This window comes from Haemaphysalis longicornis, unplaced genomic scaffold (assembly GCF_048455015.1).
Source record: "Haemaphysalis longicornis isolate Haplotype H1 unplaced genomic scaffold, Haemaphysalis longicornis Haplotype H1 scaffold_3, whole genome shotgun sequence".
Lineage (NCBI taxonomy): Eukaryota > Metazoa > Arthropoda > Arachnida > Ixodida > Ixodidae > Haemaphysalis > Haemaphysalis longicornis.
Window position 1 is genome coordinate 4,769,381 of NW_027526335.1, and position 26,250 is coordinate 4,795,630.

Here is a 26,250-nt window from a genome sequence, read left to right on the forward strand (position 1 = left end):
CGCTTGCCTGTCACGCGCGAAAGTGCACCCCCGCGAGCATGCACACAGGTGAACTGACCGAAGGGTCGCCGCTACGCAGCTCGGACAGCTTTGCAGTCTGAATAGGATTGGTTGTTCAAGCCATTCCTTATCGTGCTGCACCTCGTAGTCCATCCACGCTCGTCGGGCCTTTCAACTGCAGAGGGGACAGTGCTTGTCAGCGTAGTGTCAGAGGGTTACCCCAGAGGGGAGGGAGGGGGCAGATAAGGCTCCTTTTTCACGACTAATTGCCCCTGGGTATTATCAGCCGAAATTGCTGGGACAAGTTGCATACCCGTTTTTTTTTTCTCCTTGCCTGATCCGGTTCTAATAAGATCCCACGTCGCACACTTTGTTGATGCGTGTTTACATTTTTATTGCTCTTTATATGTGTGTGAAATTGCCCGATTCCCTCCTTGCACTTATCTCGCTATTGTATGCACATGAAGCACGCAAGACTTCTAGAAACGCAGAGTGAAGTCCTTTTTCTACATCTTAGATTGTAGAAAAAATGTCGCGGGAAACGTTCATCCAAACCTTATCGGGGATGTTGCCACTCACAGTTCGTCTTCGGGCCCTTTAACATTGTATGTAACTAGAAATATTGGCATTACTTCCAGACGTTACCAAATGCAAACGTTAGGGTTTATACTCTCTAATGCCAACTGGTTGTTAGCTATGATTTACGTAAAAACCACGTTGTGTGTTGGAACTACTAGCCACCAAAATCCCGTCAGACGTTCGAGAGCTGCGCTAGCGATGAGCAGAAATTTGTATGAAGCAAATAGTTTGTTGCTTTTCCCACTTTTGTTTTTAACCACGCGACCTTTTGACTGCTCATCCCATCATCCTATCTGCGCGCATAGGCGTAGGAAAAACAAAGCAAAAGTACTCCTATTCCAGGAAAGCAATAATTTAGGCGGCGGAATTTCGCCGGGCAAGAGCCACGGCTTACCACTGCAGAACTGTCGTCTACCCGCCATTTTAGCCGGCTTCTCTTCCCTTACTGCTTCCGTTTTCGTTTTGTCTCAGCAAGTAATCCCCTCTGTCGACGTATCAACTGCCCCACGCCTTTCCCGCTTTTCGCCGATCCTCCCAGCGTTAAGTTGATGGAAACCTTTCCCACACTGACGACGGGCAGATGTCGTAACCTTATCGCTGGACGGCGCCCGGGGCTCTGGGGCCCGGAGACGAATTGTCCCTGACGGGCAAATTGCGCTAAGCGAGTCGTGGTATTGCCTCCGGCCGTCGACATTCAAGATGAGCTGCTTTCTCTCTTTATCTTCGGTCTCTGCTTAAACATCGTCAAGTAGCGTTACTGAGGAGTTATTTCTCGCTGGAAAATCGAGCAGCGCATAATACTAAAAATCGCAATACATCTAGGGTTATGTTTATACACCGTGTTAGTTTCATTTTTGTCTCTACTTGCATGCAAGTTGTGCAGTCACAACCTTAGCTATTTAGTTATTGGGACCGTATAATTAGTAACCTAAATATTTTTCAATGTATCCACTGAAATTTACACATCTGTAGTTTCACTCTCATCCTTTTTATTAGCGCATATTGTAAGGAAAGATCGAACATGTGTAAAAGGATGGAAGACGTTTGTTATCATTGCCAATCAAAGAATAAACTTTGTTGGGGTGTTGTTATATCGCAGTTGGCAACATCACGGCAACGACTAAAGCTTAGGCGTTCTGCACGGAGTTCACCTCAGTGTTGTCAGCATTGTCAAAGCGTCTCACTCATGCGGACATGTCTTTCGCCGTGCTCGTCCGGTGCTTAAAAAGCCTGCCCTGAAGCCCGGGCCTTCACTTTCAGATCAGTGGCCGGCCGCATAGTTGGCAGTGTCTGGTGGTTCTTCACGCTCATCATCATATCGAGCTACACCGCCAACTTGGCTGCCTTCCTGACCGTCGAGAGGATGGTCACGCCCATCAACTCGGCCGACGACCTCGCCAAGCAGACCGAGGTCGAATACGGCACCCTCTCTTTTTCTTCTACGCAAGAGTTTTTTCGGGTGAGTCGTCACATGAGGGTTTGTACGAAATTTTTTCTGCTTAGAGTGACTGCGCAACGCTGACACACAAATTGGTCACACACGATGTATTATTTATACACACGCCGAAGGTATCATATCATATCTCTTGGGTTAATACAGTGGCGGTGGTGTGTAAGCCTGACATTTTTATTTTGTAAGTTCAGTGTTAGTATTTCAATTGTTTGGGTTTTTGTTTTAGTTATTAAACTTTTCTTCGACCAGTAATCATTTGCACCATTATAACAATTATATCTGTGAACCTTGCCCGTTCATTTTTATGCAGATTCAGGGCGTTGCGCTGTTGGTGCTGCGGGGTGCACTAAAAAAACGCTTGCTCATTAAAACTGATACCCCGAAGCAAATTTTGCTAACCGAACTTCAGTGAACGAACCCCTAATCCTGGCTTAAGAGGTTTTCATTCGGCTGCCACACACACACACGCAAAAAACATCTCTCGTTATTTATTTTCGTTCATGCTAATTACCCCACTTCAAAATTTTGTTGCTTGTCTGTTTGCAAACAAGAGAACGAATAAATAAATAAAAAGCTGAAGCTTTTCAAGGCACAAACTTGTCCCGGAAGGTGTCATAGAGGCAAAAATTACGTCCGTGGTCTACTCCCGCCATTTACTCATACAACGCCGTTTCTATAAAAGAAAGAACAGTAATGCCGAGCTAAATTTGGACCCTTCGTTTTACTTCACCAAAATTAAAATAAGTCCATAAGCTAAGAATGCCCATATCGCGTTGCTTAGAAGTCCCAACAAAAACAACAACAACAAAGCGGGCCAGACTTTGTTTGGCAACCACTATTGCAAACCTCTCCAATCATAAAGCAGACTGTGTTCATCACCTGGCGCTTACAGAGCCAAAGCGGTGATCTCATTCCTCCTGTTATTTCAAACTAACAAGACTGGTAACGCCTGAAAAGAGATGGCATTCCCTTCGCTATATTGTGGATCACGATTTAGCTGACAAGTGAAGCCATTCTTTCTGGGGTTTTGTTGAGAATTATAACGATTTATGGTTCTGAAACACGTGCTGTCGCTGCACATTTATCTGGGTAAAAGTATGAAAATATGGTCAGCGCAATGAGTTCTCACGGTTGGTTGCACCTCTAGAACATTTGTAAACAATTGAGGTTTAAATACCGAGGTCCCACGTGAGGTGTGAGACATGGGGGCAGACATTACGGGGACCCTGCAACACTTTTTTCAACATATTTTTGAAATCTTAAATGCTTCCAGAACGTAGTCAACAAACACATTTAGTACTTAGATTAAGAAGCCATGAAGTACCCCTGTCAAAAATTACTAATATATGTCATCAGTTAGCTTAAAAACTTGCTCAAAAATTTTTTCTCTCTTTCCCGGTCTTGGCGTTCTTCGACAGCTAGAATTACGCCGTTATGGCGGTGTAACAGCGCGGAAAATTTGGACAAAGAGAAGGCAAACAGATACGAGCGCAGATGAACTGGTGAAATTGTATTAGAGTTGGCAATAAATAAAAGAAGGAGTCAACGTAATCACAAGCCGGTGCGACAAGGAAAACCGCGATAGACGAAGAGAGCTTAAAAAGCATCGTCCGCTATAAAAGCAGATAAAACAGAGAAAAGCTTTCTTTTTATCCAGCCAAATACGTTATCCCCCCTTAAAGAGTTGCACGGAATGCAAACTCACGCACCCCTCCCCCTTTATGCCTGTGGCGGAAGCCTCGTAGATTTCTCAGGATCGGGCGTCACCATAACGCCTTGCGATGCGGGTTTCGCTCAGCTTGGGGCAGCAATTTTTGCAGTGGAAGGCAGTATTGCTTCCCGTTCCTGTGCGGTGTTATATGCGTGCTCACGAAGACGGTCGTTAACGTACCGGCCACTCTGGCCCACACAGACCCGCCCACACGAAAGTGGGATTTCATGCACTATACAGTCCACACATTTTACATACTGTTTACATGCTCCTTCCCCGTGGGAATCTTGTGCTTTTTACTCACTTTGGAATCTTGTGCTCCCAAACACGTCGATAGCCTCACTCACCGCTTCAAAAACCAAGGCATGAGGAAGCGAGTAGTAAATGTCTTTAAGGTCCACCGATAAGCTACTAAGAAGGTCAGAGGGCTGCGCCTCTAAAAAAGGCTCAGACCGCTCTGGGGTTCTCCGTCAAGAAGGGGTCATCTATCGGTAGTTTTAACAGAGACTTCTGAAGGAAACGCCCGGAGGCGTTCTGCCAAGTGCCTCTTTCTGTGACGATCACACTAAATGGGCATGAATCCTTCTTGGTCTCAGCAATGAAGAAGCTCTGCAAGTGTCTGTCCTTAGGGGCGTATTCTGTGTCCCTCTTCCACTCCATTTCCTCCCTCCACTCGAATGAGGAGAGGATTCCCCAATGCTTATGCATGGGGAAATCAATGTTAATAATATCCTACACTGGAAGCCGGAGTGAAGGAAGGACTCAGAATAGCAGGGTTAGTCTTTGAGATCGAGGAAGCTAGCTTGGTCAACTTGTGGGGCTTACAGAATTGGATGACGTCCTTCTTCGCCTTATCAGGTTTCTCTTACGTCAAGCCACGGAAGTGTTGTAGAGTCCACCTAAGGACCCCTGGTTACTTATAAAGGGGGCCACTAAAAAAAATACATCATTGTTTATTTTGGAAGAACTAGCTTTTGGTTACTCACGCTCGTTATTCATGCGAATGCAGATACTTAAGCAACCGTGATTCATAGGGTGTCAGGTATTGCCCACAAAACAGCAGCCATAGACTGTTCTTCTGGAGTCCCGAAGGCAAGTAGTGCAGCACTAGGCGCACACTACGGGCGCGTGCTTGTACTGCCAGTTACTTGGAAAAAATAATATAGAGCTCACCTTTCTTTTTGAAAATTTTCATCTCTGTTAGCATCGTTTGCCGCTCGTAGAGTTGTGTGTGTGTGCCTTTTAGAGCTCCAAAGAAACGCACTTTTTCACCGCGGAATAAAACTGCGCTGTGTGGGCCAAGCAAATCTATACTCTACCCATCCGAACTGCTTTCTGGGAGTGTTAAGTGTGTTCCACCTTATCCTCAGCTGGTTCTCCCAGGTGGTCGACATGCTCGGCATGGACTTTCAGGGGAATAAAAAGTCTGTACTATCGCTATAACTTTCTCAGGCGCACACTTCATCTAGGCTGGTGTGTTCTACAGTTTAAGCCGAATGTAAAATGTGGGGTTACGAAGTTAGGAGGATAACAGCCATTTGCTGCGTATTTACGCCCAGTGTCTCACCTCCGCAAATTTCCCCTCAATGTGTGTCGTCTTCCCCGCCAACTCAGTTAATTGAGCTTCGTCACTCTCTCCCGTGCACTCGCAGCAAGAGAAGGGAAACGCTGTTTCTTCCTTTATGCAGCGCTCCAAAATCGCCGTGTACGCCCGAATGTGGGAGTTCATGAACACCCGCAAGCATGTCTTCACGTCCACGTACGAAGAGGGCATCCGGCGCGTTCGTGAGTCCAAGGGCAAGTACGCCTTCCTCATGGAGTCCACCAAGAACGACTACATCAACGAGCGGCACCCGTGCGACACTATGAAGGTCGGCAGGAACCTAGACGCCAAGGGATACGGCGTGGCAACGCCGCTCGGTTCCAACCTCAGGTACGCCGACAAGCGCGCAAGCACCCCTGCTGTTCCTTCTTTCCCTGAATCAGCTAGCGAGCCCATATCCAGTGATAGCACCGAAAAAACGGCGAATGCAGCTCAGGGGCCACCGCAAGGCCACGCAGCGACGACAAACAGGCTGTTCGTCCGTGGTTTAGCTCTGCTAGATACATGCAGGAAAAAATTCTTTCCTCCGTGGTAAAAGCAACAAAAATATGCGAGGTGTCGGATTCGCGGTGCGCCTCGGTGGGTGTTACCGATGAGAGAAGTTTGTCGGCGAAATTCACTTCGTGTAGGCCGCGCTTTACACAAGGCCTCTAGTCATGAAGCGCGCGTAGACAGGAACAACGTGTGCCATTTTAAAGCACATATGCTAGTTATTCCCGACAGCTACAAGCTTACTTACCCTTTCATAGCCGAACGTGTTTTATAGAAGCAGGTTACGCGGAGCCGTTGTCAGGCGAATAATAATAAAAAAATTAAGTAAGACTTGCTGAAAGAAAATCGTACTTATTTATCCTGACTGCATATTAGGCATGCTATTTTATTTATTCCAAGCCGTAACTGACTATGAATTCGATACGTGGTATTCGCCGTATCTTTGTAATATGTTAATTGAATTTAACGTGAATGCTTTTACTTTCGTGTCTCTTGATGGGACGTTTTGATCGGTTATTGCAATGGCAACGTAAGATCTTGAAGATGCAGTTTTCTTTTTATGTTCGAGTACATTTCTACTAACAAATTACGGTTACCAAACTTCACGGGAAAAGGCACCTCCAGAAGCACATATTTTGTCCATTTAATGAATCCGGGTACTCATCCGGTCAGCCGTCTGGCCGTGTACGGGTATGTTCGTCGAAAACGGCGGGAAACACAAACTCAGCAATTGTGCGACAGCAGATGTCGCCGTTGTCCAAAGAGATTTCGCAGCAAGATGTGCCTCTTGAGTGGTGCCGTGATTTAGAACCCAATAAACCTAGCAGTCTTTCATACCCATGTCAAGAAAAGGGGCGCTCGTGTTTGTAATGACCACTCAGCCGGACAAAATCGAGATGTACATTGTTGATGGTGACGTCTGCTACAACCATTTATTTTGAGTGCAACTAAACAAATCAAGAAACATTCATTGCTGCAGAGGGAGACGTCACATTACTCGTCTGTGAAAGCAGAAGGCAATAAATTGTGAACACATTACTGTAGATATGACGCCATTACTTGAGCTCTGACACATGTCAAGCACGAAAAAACAACAAAAATACAAGAACCATGTGCGGGACAATTTCGCATTAGTTCATGCGCAGGTTTATTTGAAGAGGATAGTTTTTCTTTGGGCAACCTAAACCCAATAACTTCTGTCTATCTGTCGACCTCTCCGTCTCCCTGTCTGTCTGTCGCTCGATTCAGCCACCCGGCCAAACGTTGAAACCATCATATAAAAAAGTATATATAAGCAAAACCATTTCAAACTACTAAAACTACTAGCAAGGGTCATACATGTTCGTTTGAGGCAGCCCTAAGAAAACATAATGAGTATTTTGAGGCAATATGGCAGTACATAACCGTCAGAAGCAAACGTCTTCTAAATAAGCAAACACTTCTGAATGATTTTTACGGCAGCAAAATAACAAAGAAACACAATTTTTTAAAATAGAGGTAAACTGCGCCTTATCCCACAAGATGGCAACAAGCAGCGCGAGAGTGGGTAATTTGATTTGGATAGAGAAAGGCGAGAGTGGAGTGGTAGAGCATAAGAGGTGGGAGGGGGAGAGAAAAGCGGGTCTTACGAGGTCGGGGTGGCAGGCGAGTATCGTCTTTCGACAACAGCTTATCTTTTTTATTTGATACATACTGCGGACCACAGATTGCCCAGGCGGGAAGGGCACGTCATAGATATAACAAGGGTAATAAGGTGCATCATGCATAAAACAATACATTTCTTTCTACTTCACAATGTATGGGCTTCCCGTAATTGGTTCCAGTCAGACACTGCCCGTGGAGAAAGAAAGTACTACTTAGATGCATCGGCTCTCACAAAATGTGCGGTTATCAAGTTTGGATGGGGATGTGGGGTGTGCCTACGTGATATAAAAGATAACCACAGTGATGGATCAGTGGCGGATTTACCGTTGTGTAAAAAAAGAGAAGAAATCCAGTTCAAAATCAAGAGAAGAAAATCAAATCCTTCTTCACGTTTGCGGGACGCAAGGGGCTGAATGTCATTGACAGACATCAGTGTGGAGGGTAAAATATTTATAGTACTTGAAACGACCTGATTTTCTTGGAACTCGGTCAACTTTGTTAATGTCGAGCTTAGTCGAAGGGTCCCATCAAATGCTACAACGGAACAAGCAGGTGCATGGCCATCTTTTCTGCTTCGTATTTCTTTATGCTGCATAAGGATGATGCTACACAATACACAGTACGCCGTTGCATTTCGACATTCACGTACTATTCTTTTGCACTTGTGTCAGCGGAGCCATTTGTTCACAAAGTGGGAAACTTGGGATCAGGAAACTGTGCCACTGTACATCGCTCTGTTTTTATTTAATTCTCTCCCTCCGCAGAGACCGGCTGAATCTTGCTGTTCTCAGTATGAAAGAAAACGGAGACTTGGCTCGTTTAGAAAACAAGTGGTGGTATGATCGCAGCGAATGCCGAAGTGGCGACAGCAAGGTGAGTTAACAACACAGAAACGTCAAGCCTGACCCAAAACCATGCTGGTCTTATGCGTGGCATAAGGCAACATCCGAGCACGCACGTGCGAAAACGAAATCTGCTGTAATGTGAGAAGTCTTACTTTTTATGCTTTGTGAATGCTCTAAATGCATCCCTACACCACTTAATAACAGCCGCAATGGCACGAATCAGTTATGTTTATTGGTCCACTTTACAATAACCTCGTCAGGAGACCACTTATTTGTAGCTCAGACTATTCCAAAACAAGTGCTCTAGGAATTCGGGGGCCAAACCGCGAAAAACATCATTGGTAACCATGATTTCCTGGTGCTAATATCGGGCCTGAAACAAAGATTTCAAGGTGCCCGTGAAGTGGAGGGGAAACTAAGCCTTAAAGGAATCCGCAAACGCACTTACATACATGTGACACGTTCACTCCTAATCTGATTCCATGTAAGTTGCAGTTAAAAAGGGTGATCCATATATTTTACGTGGATCGGGATGAATAATAACTGGAACGAAATTTATGAGTGCATCTTATCTGGAACCGTCCATTTGTTTTCTTTATGTTTGTGTTTATTATCTGGAACTAAATAAAGAGGGGGAAGCACTGTTGGAGGATCCAGTTGCTGTACAGCATTGCTTATGTTCCCGTTAACATATTGGAAGAGTGCGTTTGTGTATTTCTCGCTCGTGTCTTGTTTCACGTAACTCGTGCGCTGAAGTGAAGTATGCGCTGTTTCGTGCATCAACTGGAACAATGAACTGCATATATATTTGGTGCTTTTTGACCGAAGGTTTACTTGCGCTTTTAAATTACATGCGCACACCGCATATAAAACTTAATGAACTTCGCCGCATCTGTGAAACTGCCTTAGAGCAGTGCACTTTTATAAGGCAGCTAACACGTCTTATTAGTGATGTCCTTTCACCGAAAACCAAATCCCACTTTTATACCAACACGGTATAAAGCATTAAAAGGAGCGACAGAAGGATACATTAAGGAAAACAATAAATTGCAGGAATCCCTTTCCAGGCTCTCTGCGGCGCCCAAACCCTATTCGTGAACATCGTATTTCGCTAATTTCAGGCGTGCAGTACAAAATCACCAATGACTTGAATTCGAGAAGAACTAAACTTCTTGCGTTTCCCACTCTGCCGTTCGGGCGAAGCCATAACTGCTATAGTGCTGAATAATTCATGGTGCTGCTGTGAGCACCTTCATTACGAAATACTTGATGGTTTACAAATCGTGGCAGAAACCATGATTTTTGTTCAGCCCTCAGTTATCATCTCTCTGGGGTGTGGTACGTGAACAATTTTAAGTGCTTCGTAGGAATGCATAAATTGCTACAGCCTGCGGTGAAATAGGAACTTAGTTCACGTTACATATGCCGTGATGCGGTATATACATTATGTTAGCCGACTGCGTCACATTTTACGTTGCACACAGCATGCTACGCCTGCAGTTATATACTCAGAAGTTCGTTTGCGTTTTTTGCCTCGTGCGGTTATTAATTTCCACAAGCAAAAACAAAAGCCTTTTTGCAAGAAACGGTTGGCTGGGTGCCATTCAGAAGGAGAACGAAGAAAAACTTAGAGAACTAAATCTACCACGTGGCATCTGCCTTACACTCTGTGTATTAATACTGAAATGGCATTCTTATTTCAAATTATACATTGCAGTATCGGAAAGATCCGTAATGTTACCTTTCTTTATGTTGTGCCTTGTCATAGTAATTCAAGTTCACCTGCCTTCTCCTGCTGCTCCCCGGTTGATGTTTTCCTGCAGTATTGGTGCTCAGGAGGAAAAACTGCTGCGAAACGGGCAGATGTATTAGCTGTGCCACACTTGCTTCACTGTACGGAAACAGTGTTATATAACGTGGGTATAAAAGAGCGTCGCAGTATATTTTATTGGTTTTGGAAAGGCTTGTTGTCAAGAGAACGCAGTCAATGAGGCAGCGTCCTTCTGTGTTCACTGCGCACAACGCCGAAAAGCTGCCATCAAAGTTTATGCACAGATATCGCACGCGCTCACGGTCCACGGAGAGAAACAACTTTATTACAAAATAATGTGTTAAATTGGCTAATATTTGAGCTCTTTGTTCCAGCCTCAGCACCACTTAGACGTCCGCTTAGAGGCGTATTCCCATTTTTCGAAGCAAATAAAAGCGATCAAAGGTGAGGAATTTGTGAGCTCTTCCACGGACTGGTCAGTGGCCACGGCGCGCATTGCACAAGCCATGGGGAAGAAAAAGTTGGCCAGAAGTATTGCAAAACGACCACCACTCGAGTAGCGCATGTCATGCGCATGCAGCGGAAGCCGCACGGCTGAGCCATTTGCGTTGATGCATGGTACAGTGGGACTGCAACGGGTACAACAAAGATGAAAAACTAGTTCTACGGTCTTCCGTAACGACGAGAGACCGCTAGTTTTACGGTCTCCCGCATGCAACACCATCAGTGGCGTTCTTCAGCGGTTTTCCCGATTATTCGTGTGATGCGCATAACGTTTACTAAAGAAATTGTCGGTCAAACTGTCGGGAACCGTTGCCAGTTTGGTTGTGGCGTGAAACTGCGGATTTCTTCAAATCCTGGGGCTGTATTTACTGTTCGACGAAGTGGACTTTTGCCAGGAGGCGCAGAAAAGGTCAGTGCTGCTTATTTATGTTCTGGTAACCATTGTTGTTCAGTGACATCATTCCTCACTGCGTCCGATATAAACATACCGCTCCGCTGCCCGTTGTTCGTGTGCGAGAAACGTTTGCTGCCCTAATTCACCTGAGCTTGCGTGTTTGTGGGTCGGAGTCAGCTTTACATTTCTGACTGCGTGCGTTAGTCAGTGATATTTAGAAAGTTGCTGGTGCGCGCATTTCTCGAGTCTGCATGTCCCCTTACGGTGTGGTGTTGCTTAGTGGTATATTGACGGTTGCTTTACCTGTCGTTGGTACTGAATCTTGTCGGGTTAGTCGCGCGCTACCGTCTCGCGCGCGCACGCTGAACAACTTCCAAGCAAGTTTGTCAGAGCGTCCGTCCTTTGACTTATCGGTATTTTTTAAACTTTCGTGTTAACTGCGTCGTTGTGTTGGTATGCTGAGCGCATACATTTACTGTGCTAATCAAACCGGAAGTCTTAGACCTTCCTCGTTGCGCGCACAAAACTTATAATGCACAGATCAGAGCGCGAGATAGGTGTTGATGTGCCTTGAAGGCGTTAGCTGCCGCACTGCTTACGTTTATCTGTGCTGTGTGTGGGGTAGTTTTTACATTTTTCTTGCAATGCCTTTGATGAATTCAGATGTTCTATTTACATTAGTCAACTTTAGTTTTCTTCCTGACCTGTAGAGAGGTGGGAGGGACAGTGGTTGAATTAACAGTAGTGTAGTAACAAAACTTTCCTGTTGTGGAGGGGTAGAGGTGGAACACGCAGAAAGGGTACTGCCGCTTCTACGCTGTCAATGTCAGTGGTAACCTCAGACTTCAGAACAATTGCCCATAACGTTAACGTGATTGCTATGACAAGTTCTAAAATCACAAATTGCGTCTAAAAATAACCCATTCCTGCAATTTTATGCCGTCAATGTCAGTGGTAGCCCGACGGTCGGAATAATTTCCAAAACGCTTACGTGCGAAGTGGTTGCATCACGATGTGCACAAAACATTAATCCATTTCTGTTGTTCCTTGAACTTAAAAAATATACTGTGAAAGCCGAGAGCTAAATTCTGAATTCATTCTCTATGACCTGTCCAGGAACAGTCTATGGCTGACTGTGGGGACATTCGGCTCTCCATTGATAGCTTGTATCCTGTTTTTGTTCCTGTGAAAAATAGAAATGAAACAAATTATTTCCATTCCTTGCATGAACCTGTGAAGTCATGGCTGTGGCATTCGCAATGGCTGAAGACACCTTCGGCAAGCTGAGGGGTCTTCGTGGCGAGTGTGGCGAATTATGAATGCACTGCGGAGCTCATAAGCCACAAAAGAATACCCCTTGAGTGGTGCATATTGTGCAGATATTCACCAGTTTGCATAGAGCAAGAACAGGTGAGCATAAGGTATGTTCAAATATTTTTATATCTCAAAGTTCTTAGCCATAAAACATCACCAGGGCTCGTGCTGTAAAAAAATCCACTTTCGTACAACTAATCAGACATTCTTCAATATTTTGTAGGGCTTCCTGCGTACAGGAAAGCATAAATTTATTCTCTAATATTTTTGTACTCTTTATTTTCTAGGCAATAGGGTAAACACAGACTTGCATATGGCCATTGTAATCGTATTTGAACCCCTTCTTCGAGAGAACCCCTTCTTCATGTGCACATTAAGGCAACACATCAAAGCTCTTGTACAGGATAATATCATTGCATTCTACAGCACACTGCCATTTTCGGAACCTTCATGGGGCGTTTTTAGGTAGTTGCATCATAAATAATGGTTCGAAACATCTTTTCAGTGACATCTTCACCTGTTGTTCAGGGTGACAGTGGGAGCCTTGCGTAACACGTTGGCAACACTTTCCTGGAAGTGCACTTGGAGACGGCCCTGACAGAAAGACCCAGATCTTAATTTTGGTCGGGTAAGTTGCGGGACTCACTTTGTGGGAGAGTTCATTCTAATAAAATCTCACGGTTAAGAAGTTGTCGTGAACGGCAATATTCGGCATTGCGTTCACATTCAGCCTATTTCGGATGTTACAACAGGGGGTCAAAAGGACCACTATTTCGCATTTAAGTTTAACAAATATTAACTATTACACCTTGAGAGTTGTTACTGTGATATGAGGGCACCATGGACACGCCCAAAGTGGTTGCTGCTGCAAAAATACGGTGGCAACTGACGATTCCAATTTCCCGCTTTTAACTCTCCCGTAGTAGAAGTAATACTCCCAAATACAGGGGCAGCATGAGCAATGCTTGCATTGCATTTCGATGGGTGGCTAAACGAGGGCTCATTCCTTTGTGAAGGGAGTTGTTTAGAACACGGAAAGCGACGTCTGCAATAAAATGTGCTATAGTTGTGATTTATAAGAAAATTGTGCGACAGCCTAATTCAGCATAAGTTAGCTGGTGCTGATACATATCGAGAGGGAAATTTGTTTGGTTAAGTATCTCCATAACAGAAATTTTCTGCTACAGTGCGATATTTATTATTTCCTATGACTGGCCATTTACTTTGCGGTAGCAGTATCAAGTGGCCACATTTTGATTGCATGTTAGGAGGGTCTTTAAAGTTAAAAATTCTTTCGCTTTTGTTTAGCTGTAATCCAGCCTCACTACAGCATTCTAAGGAGCACGTTACCATCTTTTTGTAGTGAGAAGGTGCGTAAAATATAATGCTCAAAGTGGACTATATTATTTGATTAATAAACTCAACCTCTCAAGGATAAAAAAACTGATTTATATTCACGCCACCGAGGCAGCAAAATGGGACACTTTCCAGAATCAGAGCAACGTTATTGATGGTAGTCTGTGCTGATATTTCTTTCGCGCACGCGTGCACTTTAGCAGCATTTCCAGAAAAGTCACCAAGAAATCACTGATATTTAAATCAATTACTGTGGTATCAAAGGGCCTAAGCAACTCACTCATTTAAAGCCAAGCCAGCGTGTAACAAAGTTTTTTTGTTCTTTCCTTAAAGGTACATGAGGTTGAGCAGTAAGTTTTCTTTAGGCCCAGTTATTCTGAGACAAGAGAATGGCAGGATAAATATTGTCTGTGAGAAACACATCGTGGATTCGCCGCCTGCATTGTCACTACAGGATGTGGTCATCCTCTTCGCCGCATAACATATGTTATCGTAATCTTATACTTGTATGCCTTTGGAGAGTTCTTGGGACTTTTTCAGGGGGTTCTTCAATAGCATGAGCCATTTTCCAGTGGCCTGGTGTCGTGTTAGTTGAATTCTCTGTTGAAATACTTGAAGTGGTCAGCTCTACTTAAGATTTTAAATTAGTGGTAGAAGTTAAAGTCCCTCTTGAGAGGCATGAAGGGTATCAGGTCAGATGTACAGGTTTAAATTATTGGCACATGCAAGTGGAATGTCAACTGAGCACTGATGTCATGCCTCCTTTACGATTTTTCATCATTGGCACAAAGCGTAAGCTGCCATTGAATGTACGCTGTTAATGTAGCTAATGGCACTGCATTGTAACGTCTCTATTATACAAGTGCAGCTCATCAGAATTTTTTCATGGCAGTGCTGCTGCTGATGGATGCAAAGGTGACAGTCCCTATTTACGTAGACGGCTTCGGGCGTTATTGATCAATTTTAATACTGTATCTGAGCTGACACTCATGCCCCAGAGGAATTGAAATGTGCGTATTTGGCTTCAACAAGTTTTCTACTTTGACCAAAGTTGCATTTCTTGCTTTGCAGAAGCCGGGCTTTGGTCACAAGTATGCTGACAGGAAGATAGGAGGGTTCTTATTGCACACAACTGTGAATTTTGCCTCAGGTAAAATGTTGAGGCTGGAAAAAAGGCTTTCAAGTTTGCTGGGTGAAACTGGTCAGCCTTATGTTTCAACGCTGGCTTGTTTGGTTCTTAAGGATGTCTGACTTGTTCTTGCTGGAACTGATGATGTGTATAATTTAGCCTGGTTGTGAAATTTAATATGTGTAACATGTTCCCAGATATCTGGTTTCTAAAATTTTATAAAATTCGCATTGGCTTTTATGAGCTTTTTGGATGAGTTCTTTTAAACTACACATTTCCGTGACAGGTAATGTGTCTTAAGTGAAAGGTCTTTTAAAGCCGCTTATACAATCTGTTTCAGCCACAATTAGCTTCATGTTACACTTACACCTGGTGTAAGGAAACGGTACTCTCTTTAATGTTCATGTTTTAATTGTGGTATGCTGCCACATGCTTTTGGTGAGTTCTCACGTGGAAATGTTTTATCGTTAATAATGGCTCGAGCGTTCTTTTCCGAAACTCGTAACTTCACTCTTGTAAGTCTTGTGATAATACAACCATGTATGGCTTGTTTTTTGGCTGTTTCTAACAATTTTATAGCAAACTACATTTTCCCGAACAGTGATGCATAAACATGGGATGGCAAGCGAAACGGGTGCTTCCGCTTTTGAGTTAGCCTAATTTATTTGATAAGGCAGCATATTTTATGCTTAATGATGTATAATGTTTATGTCAATGTCGCGGTAGATGCACAAGTATATTTGTTTGAGACGCGGTTGCCCCTAAAGCCGTTTTTATTACCCATGTTTATGACTATAGGTGAATATGTGAAAATTACATTTAGAGCCTAGTGTTATCGCTATGGTACTTATTCCTTGTACGTTACTCATTTTCTGTGCAATTTAACAGACGTCTATCCATATTTAAAATGTACGCATACTACCACACAATAAAATTGTTATAGTATATTGAAAAGGAGTGTATGAGTGTAATAGTTGGTTTCGTATGTATTTTAATGCAAGTATCTTGTTTCTTTTACATGCAGCTAAATCCCAGAACAGGATTCTGCGGGTGAAGCCAAAAACCCTGTGCGGCTATAGGTGTCTAAGACCAACTTTTATATAGAACTGTGATATGATAGCCAACTGTTGGAACTATCAGGGACCACACGGCTGCGGCGGTTTCTGCTTTCCGATTGTTGGTATCACTGTGAGCCACATGTAAAGGCTGTATTAAATGGTACTTGCGGTTTTCTTAATACCAGTGCATCCGCCAGCCCGGCATATGATGTCGGTTTATGCAAGCAGGAAAGCAGACATGATGAAAAAGTGAAGTCCATAGACAGCTTTCCAGCGTCTATAGGAACACAGTTTTATATAAACAGCTTCTCTGAAGGTGCCTGGAATGGCGCACCGGATAAATCCATAATCATTTTACGTGGATCGGTGTTCCAGTAACTTAAACTACCCTTTTATTTGATTGATTGCGGGGTTTGTCGTTCCGACGCAACGCAGGCGACGAGGCGCGCCGTATTGGAGGACTCCGGAATAATTTTGACCACGTGGGGACCTTTAACGTGCGCCGAAATCTCGTACACATGGACATTTTTGCTTTTCGCCTCGATTGGAAGAGCGGCCGCCGCGGTGTGAAATCGAACCCGCGTCCTCGTACTCAGCAGCACAACGCTTGAACCACCGCGGCGGGTTACCCTTTTTTTTATTTGGAACACTGATCCGCATACATAATTTAGTCGCAAAAATATGTGGTGCACTATTCCACTTACTTCTTCTTGGTGTTTGGAACCAGCTCCAAATATATATAACTGGAACTTTTTTGAAAAAAAGTTCCAGTTACTAGGTGGATATTATGTGGATCCAGATGAAGAGTGTTGTCTGTACATAGTTAATACATGCTTGCGGCCGTTAAATTATGGGTCCACAAAATTGTGTCCCTTTTATGGTGCGCCTCCAATTTTCGTCAAATTTTTAGCGCTCGTCAGATTTGACTGCGTTCGTCGAATCTTGTGCTTTCACTGAGTCGTCGCAATAAATGCCCCATCCGTGGCTGTTATTGTTATGTTGTAATAATAACATTGCTTTAAAAACTCCTCAAAGCAAAATTTAGAAAAGAAAGATGACCAAGATCATTTTAAAATTCTGCATCAACTCTGTGGTGTGCTCAGCGACAGACAAAGCGCTGTTGCGTGCTTGGCGATAGCGACAGCCTTACAATGCTTCATGGCATCACCAAAGCTCGGAATTTCGCCAGACCCATTTGTGGGGACATTAAAAAACATTTTTGTGTGGTTTAAAAAAGTTGGCAGACGGGGATAAATAGTGTTTGATGGTGTGAACGGTAAAGAGTATTGAGTTGCGTTGCAATTTATTGTAGAACCTTGCCTTAAAATACACCACTTCCGTATCTCGCGACGCTGCTTCTTAAATATGTACACGAAGATGACGGTAAAAATTACGAATGTTTATGTATATCATATCCAATTCCCTGCCCCAAAGAATATAGTAAGGTTGATGTCTCGGCTAGTTGTCCCACATTACTCAAGCTACAGGGCAGTAAAATCCACAGGCAAAGATCAGGAAGTATGTCCCTTGCGTATGTAAGCGCTGCGTAAGTCCCTTTCTCGTCCTTGTGTGTGTTTTTTACTGCGTGTAGCTTGAATCAAAGAACACGACGACTGAAATGACTGATTATTAGCTGCTGAGAGTTTGTGCATCGACTACCATAACCGAGATGATCATAATTCGTAAGAATTGCATTCTCGCCCAGTTTTCTGCGTCAAGGGAGATGACAGTGACAGTGAAGATGATTATTGGAGATGATTTTTTCTGTTTCGAAGAAACCTTTCCGTAATCGTTCCTAAACATTTGTATTCTTCTTGAGAATAAGTGGGCGCACTGATTTGTGCTGGCGTGCATATTTGTTCTAGCAAAAATATTTCTGAGGCTGATGGCCATACCTTCGCAAGCCTGACGGCACTCACTAGCACTCCCTAAAAAACTTTCTTTTAACCGCACTTTTTTTCTCGTGCTCACCAGTCACTCTCAGCACTCGCATTCACTCGCGCCCACCCAGGCTCATTACTTGCAATCGATTCTCGCACTAACCCCTCGCACTCTCGCGCCCACGCTCACCACTCGCAGCCACCACTAGCGCTCACTCGCACAGACAGACAGCAAGACGGACGGACAAAAAATTAGAGTGAATTGTATTGCTTGACCAAGTGAACTACGTTAGATTGGAGACAATCATTTAAATCAAAGTGAACCAAATAAATACAAATTGAAGTGAATTGAAGACAGCGAAATAAGAAGAATCAATGCGGATTAAGAGGAATTGAGTAATTGAAATGAATTGACAAGTTAATTAAGATCTATAAACGCAAATTAGCCGTAACCAAAGGGAATTAAGCTGGATCAGAGTGAATTGCCAAAGAAGACACAGAAAATATACAGGAATCGTTAATTAAGTGGACTGAAGGCGAATTATTCTAAATCAAAGTCAAAGTCAAAGTGAGTTAAATCGTCAAAAAGAACGATGCGGGTAGGCCCGGGCAAAAAGCGAAAAAAATCACTTGAGGGACGCCCGTGCCCCCGATGTACAAGGTATACAGCGAAATCGCACAGAGCGTATATGGCAATATTATCTCTAATATTGCAGGAACACAAATCTCAGATGAACTTACGAACAAAGCATAAAAAAGCATAAAAAACAAAAAAAAGCATAAAACCAAAGCAGGAACACCACTGCATAAAACAAACAGGGAAAAAGCTGAATGCAGGCATGTTGAACGAGAGAGAAAGGAAAATATGTGAACACAACATTACAAATGAAAAGATTAGATAGATAATGCACTTCTAAGGGCAACAAGTGAACATGATTCGGGAATTACACCCTTTGACAACAATTTATTCAAAACAGAGGGCAGGGTGTTTCGGAGCATTTGGTGTCCGTACATTGTACGAGAGAAAGGAATGTGCCAAATTTCTTTTTTGCGAAACGAATACTCTGAGAGATTTTGACTGAGACAGGGTATTTCAAGAAAACTAAGTTGGTTGTGTCGCATACATCGCTTATATTTTAAGGCTAAATAATATTCGTACATAGTATTAATCGGTGATATGTGGAAACGAGTAAACAGTTCTTCTGTGTGAGCAAGGTAGTGTACGTTTGCCGTATAGCTAACGGCTTTCTTCTAAAGCATGTATATTTTATTAATATTTGTTTTTTGGGGTGGTACCTCAAATCAAGAAACAGTAATTTAGGTGCGATACAAAACCTGCATTATAAATTATTAATTTTATATGCACTCGCAGAAAATACCAAAATTTCGCGAGAATTCCGGTGCACTTCACCAATTCCCCCAGTATGAACTGAATCTCAGCGTCCCAACTCATGGTCAAATGAAAGTGAAATAAGCGTATCATACAATAGAATAAGAAATGTAAAAGTGAATCAATATCAATCACACTGGAAAAACAAGGACCGTAACGGAGATAGATGAATCAGTGTAAACTGAGATGGCCCAGACAAGAAATTAAGGGAGCCTATTTTAATTGAAAGGAATTACTGCGACGTACGAGGCATCAAAGAAAATTAACTCGCTTGGCTAAGCCTTATGAGAGATATCAAAGTTATTTAGGATGAATAAAATAGAATAAAAAGCTATAAATGAACTAAGATTTATCCATGTTATTACAAATAGAGGACAAATTAAGTGGAATCAACATGAAGTAAAACAGATCAACGTGCATTTAGGCGGGAAACTAAGGAAATAAGCATATATCAAAGAGATTTAGGAGGGATCAAAGTGGAATACAATGAATTTAAAATAGAAAAATGAAGTGATTGACTGAGTGAATGAATGCGATTCAAAGTGATTCAAAGTGATTTCATGTAAATGACAGCAATTGAAGTGCGTAAATGAGCTAATCAATATAAATTACGACGATAATAAAATTGATGCCTAAGAGATTAGGACGAATTACTGAGCATTGAAAGAGGGTGATTCGGTGATTTCAAAGGTATGACTGAAAAAAAATATGCGGGATGACAGGGACCCTAATTAGTTGGTGTAATTACCGAAGTCAGTACATAATTTTGTTAATCATCCCCTTTACATCAACGACTCCCCCTCCCAAAACTCAATTTCATTCCTTCTAGTTTCTTATCTCGCCCATCCCAATTTGCTTGGATCCATCTGAGCTCCCTTTTCGTTCTTGTGTTTTCAGTTTGATTCATCTTCACTTTTAGTTACCTTATTTCATCGTAAAACCGCTTATTTCACATACATTTAAAATATTTAAGTTTTCATTCCTCCCCATTCAGATTGACTGCTTTTCATTTTTTGTCTTCTTTCGCACTTCAATCTTAATTCTTAGATCTTAATTCCCCTACGATTCAGTTGAGTCACCTAATTTCTCCTAATTCACACTGATTCTTCTTAAATCACTGTGTCCAAATAAATGTAGTTTAATTTAGATTTATTTGGTTCCGGTATTGCTTGGGATTGGGCGAGTCGGTTCATGATCGCTGCAAAACCTTTTATCTGGAACGTACGGAAACGAAGGACGGTCGAGAGAAACACGGACACAATACTGAACGGACACAGCATTGTGTCCGTGTTTCTCTCGACCGTCCTTTGTTTCCGTACGGTCCAGCTGACGGTTTTCCAGTTATTTCGTTCCCTTTGATTTTTATTATTCACTTCGATCTGGCTTCGTTCACTTGATCAAGCAATACAATTTACTCTGATTCTTTTAATTCATTCTGATTCCTCTTAATATTCATTGTCCTGATTCGTATTTCTCTTGGAGTCATCTTAATTCACTTTAGAATGCTGTTAAATGGGTTTGTTTCACTTTCCGTTACTTTGATATACCTTGTTCATTGAGTGATCCGCTTTAATTCACTCTAATTCAAACTAATTCACTTTCGTCAGCTTGCTTCGCATTGATTTCTCTCCCTTTTCTTTGTCTTGTTTCGTGATTTGCTTCGCTTCCTCGTAATTCACTTTTGTCAACTTTAATGGATTTATTTATTTACTTTGTGTACCTTTCCTCCTTTGCAATTTGCTTTGAGTTTTCTTAATTTCCTTTGTCATCTATCCTAATTCGTTTGGTTTCATCTTATTGCACTGCAAATTTTGTAAATTACATTTAATTCATCTTTATTCGCCTTTATCTTACTTCACGCTCGAAGTCATGCATTTATATAGTTTAAATCCTTTCATTTCGCATCGACTTCTGTTAACTTGGTGTGTCTTTACAATTGGTTTTTATCTGTTATTTTTATATTCGTAGCGTCCTTCACTCATTCCCAGTCATGCTGTGGTTCTGCCGGCAGTGACTGCCGGCTTTCGCTCAAGCACTTGGAAGGGTGACTGAATGACAAGGCATGAAAGGCTTTCGCGTTATCTCAAAGTTCTTCCAGTCGTATTCAATTTTGTTGTCACATAATAGGTTTAGCTTTATATCTCCTTCTCTCTCTATCATATTATCAATGTTGCGCTCCAGCAGCTTTATTCTCATTTATGGGAGAAAATACCTCCCATTATGTCATCAAGCATGCTTTGACGCTCTGTTCATTGTGTTTATTCACCGCAAAGCATTGCCATTTGAAAGATAAAAGCAACCCCAGGAAACCCAACCGTCGGCGCCGTCGACGGGCTACCACACCGCCGCAGAAATGCGCAGCGCGCAAGGCGCAATTACACGTGTCAGTTGGACAAAACCAAGACGCAGCAGGGTTTTTCCGAGCAAAGACGCTGCAGACCAATGATGACGCAGCAGCGGCGCGCGAGCCGAGCAACGCCCTTTCTGCGTGTGCCTCGCGATCAGTCCCGCCAACAGCGCTCCTGGCGGCGCATGCATTCTCTGTAGCAGCGGCGGCCAAAGACGCGCACAAAGACATGCTTATCGTGGCCAGTGTGGCCGTCCACACGCAGATTCAAGCTATCTTGAACCGGGTGTCACTGACAGTCGTCGTCCGTGCTGCCCCGGCACGCAGCTCGAGCGTTATAGACAAGTGTGTTGCCGTCTGTACATGTGTTCCATCTATCTATCTTTATATGTAGAAGTTTCAGCAAAACTTTGTGAGAGCCATTTTCGGCCTTAGTAGCCGGTTTCCAATGGCAAAAAATACAGAGGGCTCAATTGTCGTTACAAAATCTTACGACGTGCTGACACTGCTATTTGCTGATATACGTTAGGGTGATGCACTAACGGAGTCACGTAGCACGAAGCACAACAAGGTGCAAAAAGTGCGGCCAGGAATATCCTGCTATTTTCCTAATACATTTTTCGTAGATTTTGTGGCTATTTTTAATTTCTCATAAGCGGGTTATACGCTGTTTCCATTCAGGAGAAAATGACGGCTAAAATAGTATGCTTACCGGCAAACTTGGCTCCGTGCTGATACATCCTTCGACCCAGCTGGCGGTGCACAACTTCCGCAGAAAACTCCTGGTATCCTCATTAGCATTAGTTGACGCACAAGTCCCAGTAACGTGTCTTCTAAGTTGCTCCTCACCTGCAGTCTCCTTCCTCGCCACTGTGACCGACACAAAAAACAGGCCTTACGCGCACTGAAGCCCCCGACGCGGAAAATGTTTCTTGTGGGTAACTTCCCCACCAAAATCTGGCTTGAAAATGGTAAACCTAACCAGTTATCACCTTTTGAAGGCTCCAAACAGCAGGGAAGTTCTTTTCACCGCAATTCAGAGGGCTGCGAATACCGACGCATAGCGACACCTCTGCTAGCGCCGCGCCGCTCGAAGACGCGTGTGCGTCGAGGTGCCCTGCCGTCGGAGACTGCGCAGCGTCACCGTAGAATATCAGTTAACGTTCAGTTCACAGGATACAGACTGTCACTGCTATACACATTCGCAGAACTTGCACACCCGTCGAGGAAGGTACGCCGAGCGGTTTACACGACGTTTCCACGCAGGCAACTGCGTAACACGGTCCGTAATCCAAGCACGGGAACAAGGTTTCTGTGAGCGTCTCAGAGGCACTGCAGCTGAAGCATAGTCGGCGAGCGTAGGAAACTGGCTGTTTTAGACGGACGTGACGAGGTATTTCGCGCGGCGGGCGCTGCATTAGCACACACGTATGCTACAAAGCGCAACTTCACCACGTCATGGTCGCCGGTGGTGTCGCAGGTGAATGCTTGGTAAACTGGTGAATGCTTGCATCTTAGGAGCATTTCAGGCATTGCAAGTGATTACAATTATCAACCACGACAACCTTTTCTTGTCGGGACGAAGAACCTATGAACCGCTCCTGGCCCGCGTTTGGTAAAACACCAAATGACGTGACGGAAAACGACGGAAAAAGAACGGCTTCGCTACATGACGATGAACGCCGTCGTGCACGATTGCTACCGATAGAGAACCAGGGGTGGTATTCCCGTAACTGTCCCTTTTGAAAACGTCCCTTTTGAGTCCCTTTCATCGTGACCTACTTCCGGTTAAGCAGGGAACGTTGGCAGTAGGTTTGTTGCGCTTGCGTTACGTCCCTTCTGGTTGTTTGCTTTTAGCCAATCAGGGCTCGCCAAAGGGACACTTTTGAAAGGGACGCTAAAGGGACAAAACTTGAGAATACCACCCCAGGACTAAACAGCCTCTGTGGCTAAACAATAAGTGTATCTGAACCGTGTTAAATATTTTTGGTGGTTAATCCACACCAGTAGCTCAGTGGCTAAGCCGTTGCAATGCTAATCCTAATTACGCCCATTGAACCTGACCGCTGCAGCGGTTTTCTGAGGGCAGCAAAAAACGAGAACGCCCATGTGTCGAGATTCGCCGAAATTACGCTCTGCCGCAATGTGTATTATTCTGAACAATACCGCTGTCGGACCACGACAAGACTACACGCACACGAACAAGCGATATACAGCTTCGCTGTAAAAAATGACTGCAGAGCCACAAACTTCTTCAATAAAAATTGCTTCTGAATCTTTGAATAAGAATAACCGTCAATTTTAACGTCATATAAAATTTACGGTATGTAAGGAATAGAATAAAACGTCTTTATTGGGCTATTGTTATACGGACTTTCGATGCGGGGAAATATCAGCACACGAGCAGATAGGCACCCGGACGTTTCACTGCAGGACGCTTTCGGTACACAGATGGATTCCTGTGTGCCAATGATTGACTAGAAAACACAACAACAAAGAGAGCAGTTAAAATCAATTGCAGGTATGTCGATATTGATACTGTTTTCATTGCGCATGATAATACATGAACTGAATTTCTTAGAAACTATTGCTCCTGTAATTATGTCTATCATAAGCATGGTTTGTCGATCCCGTATTATTGATTTATTTTTGTTCAAGATGTATAAAAACAATTTTTCTAAAGAGTGTGTCTGTGTTCTTTTTTGGTCATTTTACGAATAATAACTATTGCGAAAATTTCTGGAAGCAACTTCTCCAGCAAAATACTTATAAAGGATCGTTCCTCGATCTTCTTTGTTTTATTTACTTTCCTTCCATATTTGCATTAAACATTCTCTTGAATATTTTGCTGAATAGCAACGTTCTTTTTTAGAAAAGTATGGAATGTGAGCTTCAGTGGCATCGATAAGGCGCGATCGGTGTCAGTGTACCGCTAACGAGCGTCATGAAAGGCGAGAGGGGCTCAACACTCGGCAGTGGTGAGTGTCAAGTGATCAGGCTCACCACGAGTGGCGCTCACACCCACTTGCACTCGCAAGCCGAAAACAATATTAAGGCTGACTCAATAGGCCCTCAAAAATTAATGTTTGTCAAGGTAAGTTTTATTCAAGGATTACGATACAATCTATATTGACGCCCAGTGTGCAAAATAATATCAGCTGTCTGAAACGCTAGGTAAGACGTTCAGTAAAGCTTCGTGCCGGGCTGGTTGGTATAGCATCGTTGGGGAATTGCGCTGGACGTTGCTACAGACACAGACGTACAGCCGCCGAATATTTTAATAATATCGCGGGAGCGTCAACCGGCGGGTGGGGCAGCGCCTTATCACGGTGAAAGGGGCGAAATGAGCGAGAATAAATCGCAGAGTTACATGCGCAGAACGGTCCCGCAAGAGCAGCCGTCGTCTGCTGTTCCCGCAAATGCGACACAACCCCTCTCCGCTGGTAATCAGCCGCCTGTCTTCATTCACTGTCAGTCACTGTCACCTCCCGGCAGTGAAGTTTGCTGCTCGACCAGCGGGAAGGGGTTGTTTCGCGATCGCGGGAACGGCGCGGCTGACGACGGTCGCACTGGCGACGACTTCACTGTGCGCGTGCGAACGGCGTCGCCCTTTTCGCTGACTTCTGGCGTGATGAGACGTTGAGTCACCTGTCAGTGGACGCTCCGGAGATATTATTCAAAATTCGGTGGCTGTCCACTTGACGAGTACACGGCGCCGGCTTCACGTCAAAGTGTACAGTCACGGACAAAGCAAATACAAACAGCGGAACGCACGGCCAAAGACACCTGGCGGTGGTTCCGGAAAAGACGAGAACATGCGCAGTAGAGGTGTCGGGAGCGAGGGTGCGAGCCCCACTGCGATATGTTGTCCTCTCCTCGATCGCAGGCTCGCCTTGTCGCCATGCCGCAAGGGCGCTTAAAACAACTGTTAGCGGTAGGGCGGAGATAACTGCGGCCACTGCGCACACTCGCACCCCGTCACATTGCCGACATAGTTGTAAATTTGTGCCGCAGTAATTCGAGCAAATAAAGATGAGCATCTGGGTTACGGCCAAAACCATGTTCAGTGCTGCCTTCTCGGGAGATTTTTGCAGGCACTGAAGTATCTGCGAAAAACATGAAAAACTCTGGCAGCCAACATTGTTGTGTAAAGGTAACTGGTCTGTAGAGCTTTTGGAGCTCACTACCTTCTTAACTTTTGTGAATACTAGATCTCTGCCCGTAATTATCCCAACCGTCACAAAGCTATCATTGGAGACGAATTCGGGGGGGGGGGGGGGGGGGGTATATTTATTGTTTGCAACAAGCACCGAATCCGCGAAGTTTTTCTGCCATGACTGCGTCATACAAAGGCATGCTACTCGGCGGGGGAAGGGGGAAAGGGGGAAAGAAAAGGCCCGATAGATTACAGGGCAGAAAAATGAGGAAGAAAGAAAAGAAATAAAAGTGAAAAATAACAAAAAGATGACGTTCAGTTCGTTTCAGTAGTGGGATTGAAAAGACTGTTTTTTTTTTAACTCTACATCACTGCAATGACGCCAATCCTGTCCAGATAGGCGAACAACGCCGACAGTACTTTGCGTTGAGCTGGTGCGGATCACCATGGACCAAGTAGAGCTTTCAAGGTAATTGGTCCCGGGATGAGGTGCTCTAGTTCCTGCTCAAGACTGCACCTTGCGTTGATATATGCGGGTCATTCCAACAGCAGATGCTCCATGGTTTCCAACGATCCGCAGTTGTCGCAGTAAGGGTTCTTGGTTTTTTTTTTTTTTTTTATTGC

General features: G+C 43.8%; 1 protein-coding gene across 4 annotated transcripts in view; it reads left to right on the forward strand.

Annotated features, from left to right (window-relative positions):
- LOC144173879 (glutamate receptor 1-like) overlaps positions 1-26,250 on the forward strand; it is a 294,845-nt gene that overhangs the window by 257,214 nt on the left and 11,381 nt on the right. For all 4 annotated transcript variants that reach the window (XM_077702179.1, XM_077702177.1, XM_077702180.1 and 1 more), the window contains 3 exons: positions 1,840-2,038; positions 5,432-5,676; positions 8,247-8,355. In XM_077702179.1, coding sequence (XP_077558305.1) covers positions 1,840-2,038; positions 5,432-5,676; positions 8,247-8,355 — 553 coding nt within the window. The remainder of the gene's footprint in view (positions 1-1,839; positions 2,039-5,431; positions 5,677-8,246; positions 8,356-26,250) is intronic.